The following is an 11,264-nucleotide window of genomic DNA, read 5'->3' on the forward strand; positions in this document are numbered from 1 at the left end:
GCCGCCGCCGCGGGCCATCAAGAGGACGCGGCGGCGTTTGTCGCGGAACAGAGACCCGGGACGGCTGATCATGAGCACCATCAGGCTGCGGCCCAGGCAGGTGCTCTGCGAGAAGTGTAAGAATACCCTGAACCCCGAGGACGAGAACGCGGCGGGGCAGAACGCTAAAACGAGGAGGAAGCTGAGCGTTCAGGACAAGGAACAGAAAAAACACAGCGACTCTGAGTGCCTGGAGAAAAGGAACAAAAGAGAGAAGAGAGAGGATGACAAGTTTGCCGGGGAGCTGGTGCATCGAACGCCAGTTATCAAAATATCCTACAGCACGCCGCAAGGGAAAGGCGAGGTGGTGAAGATCCCTTCCCGGGTGCACGGATCAGTGAAACCATTCTGTCCTGAACGGCTGCTGCAGAACGGAGAGGAGGACCGGGAGGAGGTCGGAGATGCTGAGCAATGTCAAGAAACCAAGGGCTTCACGGACAAGGCAGCGGGCAGCCAGCTCGCTTCCATCCCCAAACTGAAGCTGACGCGGCCGGTGCATCCCAGTGCTGATGTCCCGCCTCCAAAGATACGGCTGAAGCCCCATCGCATCAACGACGGCCAGAGCGTTTCTATCTATAAGGCAGAACTTATCGATGAGATAAACGTCCTTCAGAACAGCAGGGAGACGAATCCCGGTGCGTTTTACACCAATGAATCGACAGACAGAGGTTTGGCTGAGATCTCTTCGGGGAGTTCGGGTGAAGATGATGACTTTAAAAGGTTTCCCCGAGGTAAAGACGGACACGAAAACTTGGCTTTCCTTATGAATTACCGGAAGAGAAAAGCGGATTCTTCTAGTTTGTCAGTGTGTAGTAATGACAGTCTAGACGAATCCAAGTCTTCTAGTTCGGAGGTAACATCACCAGAAATGTGTGACTTTTTACCTGGTGATGATGCATCTGTCTCTTCATCTTCAAAAGATGAGCGTAAAATTGTGCCGCCCTTGACAGTTAGGCTGCATACCCAAAGCGTGTCTAAATGTGTCACTGAAGACGGAAGGACTGTAGCAGTGGGGGATATTGTTTGGGGTAAAATTCATGGATTTCCGTGGTGGCCGGCACGCGTTCTTGACATAAACCTTAGCCAGAAGGAAAATGGGGAACCTTCATGGCGAGAAGCCAAAGTTTCGTGGTTTGGTTCTCCAACGACTTCATTCTTATCTGTTTCAAAACTTTCTCCTTTCTCTGAATTTTTCAAACTGAGATTTAATCGCAAGAAGAAGGGGATGTATCGGAAAGCTATCACAGAGGCTGCGAAGGCGGTGGAGCATCTGACTCCAGAAATAAGAGATCTCTTAACGCAGTTTGAAACATAACTGTGCCACCAGTATCAGGTGAGTGCTTGCTGGGACAGTGCGTCCTTCGGAGAAGCTTCCATGTCTTTTTTAACCAACATTCCACTGTTTGCATTTCTTTTCTTAAGAACTGATCTCAGCAGTTCTTAGACTTAAATGCCTGGGTGTGAGTAGGTGGTGGTAATTTCAGAGGTGATAAGAGCTGTTAGCTCCACAGCTATGGGAGGACTATGGGATCGATGCCCAAATCCCAGAGGGGAGCACAAAGCAGCTGACCCCTTCAGGAAGCCAGCAGTGCTTGCTCAGAGAGCTGATACAGTTGCAGTGGGATGGGAGAGTCGTTTGCAGCTGGGATGTGGGAGTATTGGTGGTAACCCAGTTGAGACAGATCTAATCCTGTCAGGCTGAAGGGTCAGCGGCCCCAGGCTGTTTTCTGCACTAAGACTCTTCCTGGAGTTGAGGTTGTACTTATCACGCCTAGGAGCTGATACTAAGCGGTTACCCACAAGAATTAGATGCTTTTGAAGGTCCTTTCTTCCCCTGCAGTTCCTGCAACCCCTGCACTGTTTATTTCTTATGATGGCAGTTTCTTTATGACTATTGAAAACGATGCTACTAAAAACTGGCTGCTGGGGATCCGTATTTCACAGCGCCCCTGGCTTGGCTTGTTGCAGCGTTGGCGCATTGCTGCAGGCCAGTCAGGATCACCAACTGCTATTCTTTTGGTCTTCACCTGCAACCTCTTGGAGGGCGTAAAATTGGGAACACGAAAATGAGAACTAATTCTTTTTGATGCCTCTGTATTGTACTTCTGCTGGTTGCAAGTGTGGAGGTGGGTAGGTCTCCCCTCACACCAAGCAGTCAAAACTTTGTCCCTGATGAAGATGCAGTAGCTGTAAGTGCTGGGCGTGCTGTGACTGGGAACGGGATGGCTGTGTGCAACACTGCTGCTGCCTGCTGCACTGCCCGCAGTGAAATCCATGGGCAAAATTCCATCAACTTGAGTAAGATTTAGAACTGTTTCACAACCTTCCAGTCGTAGTTTCCTAGGTGGGACTTCATCTGTGATACTATTAAACAAGGGGATGGATTAGTTTCTAATCTGAAAACCATTACTTATCATTAGGAAGAATCTTGTTGTCAAATAGATGCCTCTTACGTAGTGTCCTGCGGTGGATTTTTACCGGTTCATTGTGTTGTTCTGTAAGCTTTTCCCCGAGTTTTCTTTCTCATGCCAGAAGGACTGTTTGTGTCCATGAGCGAGTGCTGCTCCTGCTGCAGGCTGCTCACTGTTCTATACCTCAGCAATTGCAATGCAGCGGGACTGTGATGGGTAGTGCTCCTATAGTCCTGGGGCAAAAAAGGTCTTTTGTACCCTTTGCTGTGGGGCTTCATCATTTGCTGGAGAGTGACGAACTTGCTTGAATTGAGTTATTCTATCTCAACAAGGCTGGTTGGAGTGCATACTGAGATTGTGGCATGTTCATCTCGTGGGCTCAGGGTTCACGGAATCAACAAGGTTGGAAAAGACCTTCACGATCATCCAGTCCAACCATCAGTTCTGGACAACTGGACAGTCAGTCAAGAAAGAATATGTAATGGCAGCAGCAGCATTTAAGCTTCGGCCTTGATCTTGCTGCTTAATTGTGGCTAAAAGCTTTATTATATTGAGAGTGTTCGGATTGGACCCAAATTTGTTACTAGCTAGATCTGGAGCATAAATAGCCCTAATGCTCAGAAGGTGTCTTATGGTGAATAATGGCCAGAATCCACGGCTCCTGGATAAACCAGTCTGGGGCCATGTGGATGCTGTTGCCTGCATAATACTGTGAGCTCTGCTGTTCTGTAGGCACAGAGCAGAGAGGATGGAGCAGGTCTGTAAACTGAGGGGAAAGAGAAGATGATGAGAACAATGAGAAAATGATGCGATGACCATGGCTACACCATACCCTTCCTTCCCTGCGAGTTCTTTGGCCAAGCCTCCCCACGTACATGCAAATGCATAGAGGCATTTACCATGTACTGCTGTTGTGTTGGTGGTCAGCTGGCTTTCTGAGGTTGGTTTTCTGCCTTACTTGTGTCTGAGGTGAGCTGCCTGCATGATGATTTGACAAACAACTGCATTTACTCAGAAGAAAACGAGAAAAGCAGAACAAAACAACTTCCTGTGTTCCACGTGTGCCATGTTTGCTCAGATTCCCTGCCAAACCCACGTGCTGGGGCTTTGATACGTCACTTGGATGTCAGCTCATTGGTTCTGAGCTTTGCCCTCTATCTGGTTCTCTTCCGCCAGGACTTTATTGCTTTCCTTGAGTGATCCTAGGGTAGCTCTGCAGCGTTTTCACCAGCTGCTAGTTGACTGTTCTTTCCTGAATGCTGTAACTTAACTTTTCTCTCATGTTTGCATTTCCTTAGTCCTAGGACTTGCACACTGACACCTGAGCTACAATTAAATGTCAGAAGGCTCTGGTCTTTGACAGGCAGCACAGCCTTGGATCAGTTACAGCTGTTTCCAGGAGCAGGCATGTGGCTGTAATACTGCACTTTGCAGCTGGAAAAGTCCACTGTGTTGTGACTTCTCCAGGAGCTGCTCAAGGGCCCCTTGCTGTGCTCAGGAGGTGCGTCCAGCATCTGCACTTTGCTCCTGACCGTCCCAGGCACTGCAGAGCTTTGGAGCTGCTGACACATTCTTTTGTGGATCTCTGCTGACATACGGTGCTGTTCTGTAAGTCACGGAGGGGAACTGCTGGAAAAAACATACAAACCATTCAAGTAATTTGTGAATGCATAAAAAACAGCAAGCAACTGGATTTAAAAAAAAAACAACCTTTATTGGTTGGAGAAGCTGGTATGACAGTTTTGAGTGTTTATTATTTCTATCCTTATTCTTTTGCAAGGAGTGTACTTTATTAAAACCCTGTCACTGTCTATTAAGCCAAGGTTTCTGGAAGAACAGCAGGGAGGCTAGCAGCTCGTAAAAGCCACGTTGTAAGACACTTGGTTCAGAGTGTAGCCAGGAGAAAACACACACTCAGCATGTTCTCAGGCCTTGTAGCTTCTGCTTTTGTAGCCTCTGTGCAGGGCTGCCACCAGCCTGGTACTGTGTGCGCTGCAGAGATGGCTCCTGCTTTGCACCTGAGTTTGTACTGGTGCCACAGCGCTGATGCTGGCTCTGCTCGCTCTGAGGCTGAAGGCCACTGTTAACAGCAGTGCCTGAAAGCAGTGACAGCACCAGCACATGAGCTGGCCTCACTGGCCTGGGCCTGCCCTGCTGGCTGTCGGGTCCCACGTTCCCTGGGGTTGGAGCCAACCCTTGGCCCAGCCCTTACTTGGGGTTGCTCCTACTGCAGAGCCTGGAAAAGTGGGTGCCCGGGACTGTGGAGGGCATTGGCTCTGTCTGTCCTTTGGAAAGCCCTTCAGTGCCCTCCGAAGTCCCAGCTGGGGGCAGGCTGTGTGCTCCCCAGCCTTCTGTGGGAGGACGGTTCAGGCTCAGGTCTGGCCCTGCAGCCCTGGGGCTTCTGCATCAGTCTGGGGGCAGGAGGCTGCTGGGAACAGGACCGCTGGTGTCCCGGAGCCTGGTCAGCCTGGGAGGAGGTGCCCCGTGGCAGCAGCTGGCGATGCTAGAAATACAGTGGGAACTTGTCTTTCGTGTACCAAAGTGGCTACTGTGGAGAGCTGAGCTCTTGGTGATCAGAGCTATGGACTATAGCTTGGGGGAAAAAAATAAAAGCCAGAAGAAACTGAGGCTGAAATACGAAGTGGAAGAGACTGACCTCAGCACCTTCTGCCTGGAGTGATAACTGTGAGGCTTTTACAGACCTGATGGGAATTCTTGTGTTGTCCTCAGCCCAGTTCAGGTCTGGGATTTGTCTGCAGAGGTGGGGTGTGGTCAGAAAGGCTTTCTGGGGAGTGGTGAGGCTGCAGCTGGGTGCTGGGGATGCATTTCTCAACAGCCTCCACTGTGGGATGTGCCTAGGAGCCAGGCCTCGTGCTGTGGCACTGCAGCCTGACTGTGCACTCCGTAGCTGATGCTCTCCCGAGAACAGGAAGCTCTCTTGCACTGTTGCATTTGCTTTCTGCTCACTTTTTTGATAACATCGTATTTGGACTTCATATTTAGTCCTGCAGTTGCGTAAACTTCAAGTTCCTAGAGCTAAACAATTGCTTTTCTGTTATCTTTTGCAGTGATTAAAAAGCCAGCTTATCTCAGTTTGTTCATAGGCAGCTCTTCAATAGTAAAGTTCTTTACAAAAATGCTAGTAGACTTTCGTATAAGTCTCTATATGGAACAAGCTTACAGTACGTATATCCATTTTCTTTTCCAGCCTGGAATGTCCTTTATTCCCCCATGCCCCCAGGCGTGCTGTCACTGTGATACCATTAAATGTTAAAAAGCTGCCTATTTGAGGATTATAGTTGTACTGCTATTAGCTAATAGACCCTCCGCATCCATCCATTCGGCCATTCGTCAACAAAGCAGCCTGCAACTACATACAGCAGAAATCAAAGCTTATTGCCTGCTTGCTATATATAGTAAGCTCTAATGTAAAATTTGGAACGTTGGGTGATGACTTCACCTTCAAAGATGTTCAGGGCTCCGTATGTGCATGCAGCCAGTGCTGCTTGCCAGCAGTTCATGAAGCAACATAAACCAGTCTTCTTTTTCCTTTCACTCCTTCTCTCTGCTCTACCAGTGGCACCAAAAAGGTTATATAACTGCATAGAAAGCTGTGATGATTGCTGTGGTAGATGTAGTTCTAAAAACACCTACCTGGTCACGTGGAATATTTCAGCCCAGAAGAGGAGTGCTCGAGATTTTTCTTGGCCTGGTTTCTGGATGGTTCAGTCAACTAAAACCAAGCATCCTGCTTAATTACTGCCTCTCAAAAGTCTTCCTTCAGACAGCTTGGAGTCAGCGTTGTGTACACTGACACAAAGTGGGAGAACAAGTCTGGAGCAGCCTGCACTGCATACCTCTGTGCCTGGTGCTGGGGACTGCAGCTGCACCTCTGGTGGCAGCCTGCTGATTGCCCTGCTTCTCATAGCGCTTGTGCGTTTGTGACCACTGCTGCTGCATTTGCAGACATCTGGACCTGAGTTTGTGCCACCTTTTGCCCCTTTGCCTCCGCTGCCCTAGGTGTACGGTTTGGAAATGCCAGTTGGCCGTATGTTGTGCTGTTTCTAACTGCATGCAGGCTGCACAGATGCCCAAGAAAAGAATGATCTGCTTATGTGAGCTGTAACTTCAGCTGCCAAAGGAGATTTGTGTAAACTGAAGGGCTCAGCAGCTCTCTTTGGGAGGACAGCAAGATCCTCTCCTGTGCGGTGGGGACCTTCGAGTGCCGTGGAAGTGGTGAGCTGAGGAGCAGCAGAGGGCTGGGAGGCCTCCTGCAGCCCTGCTCTGCTTTGAGAAGTGGAATTTCTGCCCTCTTTCCTAACCTGTATTTATTTACTCATTTGTTAAAGTTACACTGTAGTTGGCTTCCCTTTTTCCCAGGGAGCACGGCGAGGTAGGCAGATGGGATCTCAGGCTCAAGGATTGTGACTGGGCAGCGCCGTGGGTGAACTCCTTGCAGAGGTGGTCCTTCTGCCTCAGTTCATCCTCTGTCTGTTGCAGTTAGCCAGATGTTTGCAAAGTTTTGAGCACCTATAGAAAGACTGACTTGTGCCATGAAGGAACAGGAGATAATTGGAAACGGGAGTACGTTGTGTAGAGAAGGGTGCCAGTTCTTTTGGAGGAGAGGAGACTAAGGTATCTTCAATAGCCGTGCATCGTTAATATCTTGTGAAGGTGTTTGGCCCATGAGGCTGGGTGACACAGTGGGCTGGCAGAGGTCCTTCCCAGTTCAATGCTCAGGCATGAAAGGCAGGGAGTTGCTGGAAATAAAGCCTTAGACTTTGAACCTAAAAATTGATGTTATATATTGAAAAACATGCAAATGATGCAGGTCAACATGAATGAGAGCAGTTGTGTGGGCTGAGTAGCAGATTAGCCTGCTGCTGATTGTGTCCAAAATGAGCTATGCGTGTGGAGAAGGTGAGGGGTTCCCGCTCCTTCAGCTCTTGGCCTGCGTCAGTGGGCAGAGGGCCGCAGTGGGATGGTTGTGAGCTGCCCTGCTCCTGGGCTTCTCCAAAGGAGCCCTCGAAGGCAGCTGGGTGCATGCCTGCAGCTCTGGGGCCTGGCCTCCTCCAGTCCTCGGCCCAAGCCCTCCCATGAGCGTGGCCCCGAGCAGCAGTGCCACAGAGCATGTCTGGGCGGCCTGCCCCGCTGTGAGCACAGGGCCTGCCGTGGGCCGGGGCCGGCACTGCTATTGTGGGGCTCGGCTCCTGCAGCAGGATGAGGCCAGGGAGCTCTGCTGTCCTGTGGAGCGTGGGCTCCCCGGGGCCATGCCCTGCACCCTGTGCTTCTGGGGAGGCAGCAGGCCGAGATCTGGGCGCTGGGGATGGAGAGAGACACTGTGCTCAGGGCCCCCACCTGCACAGTCAGGATAATCTCAATTCAAATTGGAATTAAATCAGAGACGAATCAGCTTTTTGCACTCTGCTGCAGATATTAAGCCTGTAGTTGTGAGAGGCCTTGTTTGATCCCAAACTGCATCTCTTTGATTGTGAATAATCTCTTGATTTCAGGAGAGCTTTCTTTTGTTGTACAGTTTAGCATAACTGCAGATCATACCCATGTCCTGAATCAGTCACTCTGTTACTCATACTTGTGTCAAGCTGCAGCAGTGTCCTGAACACAGCCCATAAGTGCTGCCCCGTCATGAAGCTTATTTTAAACAGAAGCTCTGAAGTTTCCAGAGGCAAAGTGAGGGGCTATGAATGACAGTCACTGTGTTGCTGCTGCCAAATGCGTGTTGGCTCTGTGCAGCAGGTTGTTGAGGCAGGACTCCTGAGCTGGGCCAGCGCATGGAGCTTCATGACCCTGCTTGGCACCGTGCTTCTGCTGTGACACTTCTGTCCTCCAAGTGTTAGCATGAGATCACAGGGTGTATGCCTGGCCTGAGGGCTTGTTGCTACCTTCTCAACAATGGAATGCAGAGTTTCTCTTCAGACAAAATATTCTCCATCTATAATCTGTCTCTGAAGAGTCAGCTTCTTGCAAAACACGTTTGAGGGATATTCTACCAAGTCTGTAGACGTTGGAAGTTAATAAAAATGCACACAAGGTGATAGGACTTTGTTATGACACATCTCAATTTCTTAGGAGCAGGATAATTCTGATGAAAGCTGAAGGAGTTCATGGAATCTGATTGCAGCCCTCTGAAATACAGCTTTTGGGGCTGATGTTCATGGTGCATTAAATCACATCTTTGAAGTCTTAATTGAGAGTGCAATACTCACAATCCTTCTGGGTGATGAGGCTGTGCAAACTGGTATCTCTTTTGGTTCCATGCCCACAGAGGAGGTATTGGTACATTTTCAGCTGTGGTGGAAATGTAATCATCTTTCTGTGTTTGGTGTTGGCATTCTTGGTTTAATTGTGTTCTGTACTTATAAGTCACAAATGTCAACTATGAGGGGCTTTTAAATGTCTTTGATTTTTTGCTTCCTAGCATTAATCCTGTTTGCCTGCGTGTCCTGTGGCTTTGACTTGGCCTCTCCAGTTGATTTGGCATGGACACATGTTAGGACCGATCTGTTTTGAACTGTTTCAAACTGAATTCCTTTTGAAGTATGGTGCAGAGATGCTTTTGCAATTGAGAAGTGCAGGTGTAGGTCCCTACGCCATTTTTTAAAAATTCATTTGTTCTAAGTTTCATTAAACTGCTTCACATCTCCTCTTCTGGCTTCTCCACATGGAGACAAATTGATGTGCCCTTTAAAGTTCGACTCATTAAACTGACTCACAGCACCAGGGCAAGTGCACCTGGCATGCAGATAAGGTACAGAAAGCTGTAGGTTTGGACTGTTCTCTTTGGTCTTTTTTTCCTGTGACAGGCCCATCGCTCTCCAGTAGATGTTCCTGTGGGAACCTGTGATCTGCCATTTGTAGTGGCTGATATTTAATGAGAGTGCCAAAGGGCCACAAGTCAAGTGTGAAGCAAACTTCATTACCATTTGGTATCTTCATCTTTTCTTCAGCATTTCTAACTGTATTCTTTAGCATTTCTGAATTTAAAAAGAGCATCTCACATACTCTCGTTGCCTAAATACTCTTCAGAAATGGTGCAGTGTGTTTGGTCACATCCAGCTGTCCAAGGGTGGCTGACAGGAGGGTGGTAGCACTGTCCTTCTGAGTCAGACACGGGTGACCTGAGGGATCTGCAGCACTGCTGTGGCATTGCATTCGCCTGGAACAAACAGCAGGAGCAGAAAGGGGGCTCCCATGGTGAGCGGGGCCGTGCGAGGGGAGGCAGGGCTAGCTCTTGCCTTTGGAGGTTGGGCTGCTGCACCTCTTTACTTAGAGCAGGATTTGTGTTCTGTGGCAGCAGTCGGTGACTTGAGCAGCTGCTGGTACTTGGAAAAGCTTCTGTAAGGCTTGCTGTCAAGAGGGAAATAATCCTATTTTATAGATTGTCTTTGAAAAGTAAAGGCAGAACTGAGCAGATGTTCTTTATGTGGTGCTCTGTGTAGGAACTTGTGGCAGATTAACCCACAGGACCCCACCCTGAGCAGGGGCTTAAAAGGCTTTAAGGCAGAGACTGAAGATTTTTATTACCTCTGGAACTCATATCATGTCTGTCTTGGAGAAAATTCCCACTCTTCCTTTAGATCTGTTAACTTGGCAGGTTTCTTCCAAAGCTGTTGCTGCTGTTTCTGCGTGCTGAGCAAGCTAGAAGCAACAGAATGCCAGGCTATATTTAGCCAAAGTCCGGAGCGTGTGCCTCACAGCCAGTGTCACTCAGTCTGTGCCTCTCACAGTAACCTCTCCTTCTTTCACTTTCTTCAAGGTAACAGAAGATAAGAGCACAGCTGTTCTCCTAGAATGTCACGAAGTCTGTACACATCCTGACATGCTCCCCGGGAGAAGCGGGAGGTTGCCATGCACGTGACAGGAGGACGGGTTTCCTTGTCAGCTTGCACTGCTTATCATCATCTGGGAGAGGTGACAGTCACTGGGACGTGGAGTTAGGAGGCTCTTCTGGTGTGAGGCTGGCAGGAAAGAAAAGGATTTCTTAATCTAGGATGAGAATTTGACAAGTCATACAGCAATGAACTAGGAGAACAGCAAAAAAACCACAACGTGGAATGTATTTATTACCTAAAAGTTAGCTATTCTTGATAAAATCCCAAAAATTATGCTGCTGCTTATTTTACTTACAGATTTCACACACTTCTAATTTTAAAGCTACCAAACATTTACTCCATTATGTACTCTGAGAAATGTAATTGGAGGAAGACATACAGAAGAATGAAATCATTGTAGTGTCTTAAATACAACAGACTCGGTTTTGTGTCTATTAAAACTTGGAAAATGTGCAACACGTATCAATGTGGCTGTCATTGCATATGTTAAAGCTTTTCAATGTGATTTGCTGCAGAGCTGAGAGCACTGATGTTTACAAGTACATGAACAAGTAGTCAGCGGGTAACTTGGATGGTTGTGTGTCCTAAGTGAGGGTACTGAAGTCACCCGAAGCCGTGGGCAGCACAGCTTTGGTCTGCTTGCACTACGTGTGTGGAGGTGAGTTGTTAGCCCGGTGGACCAACTGGAGGGTGAGCTAACTTGTGTGTCCACACCTTTAGTCAGCGACTGTGATATAAGGCCTCTTAAACACATGTGTTGGATAGAAGAGGTCCTCATTCTCACCCATTACCAGAAGTGACTGGCAGTCTTTAAGAAAAACAGAGAAAGCAAGCGGCCTATCCACCCTACAGGAGAAATGGTTTACAAACTGAAGTGACCTGTAATCAAACTTTTGAAACTATATCACTTAATTTCTTTTGGTCTGCAGTTGTCTAGGTTTTCCCTGGAAAAGGTCTAGGA

The 11,264-nt window shown here is 48.4% G+C and overlaps 1 protein-coding gene across 1 annotated transcript; it reads left to right on the forward strand.

The window, feature by feature from the left end:
* Position 1: 1 nt before the first annotated feature.
* PWWP2B (PWWP domain containing 2B) lies at positions 2-10,769 on the forward strand (the record flags this gene model as incomplete). The annotated part of the gene is made up of 2 exons (XM_003208254.3): positions 2-1,372; positions 10,228-10,769. A coding segment is annotated over one exon (1,353 nt), but the record flags the coding sequence as incomplete, so codon positions are not given.
* Between the last annotated feature and the right edge of the window lie 495 nt (positions 10,770-11,264).

The sequence above is a fragment of the Meleagris gallopavo genome, chromosome 8 (genome assembly GCF_000146605.3).
Source record: "Meleagris gallopavo isolate NT-WF06-2002-E0010 breed Aviagen turkey brand Nicholas breeding stock chromosome 8, Turkey_5.1, whole genome shotgun sequence".
Classification (NCBI taxonomy): Eukaryota; Metazoa; Chordata; class Aves; order Galliformes; family Phasianidae; genus Meleagris; species Meleagris gallopavo.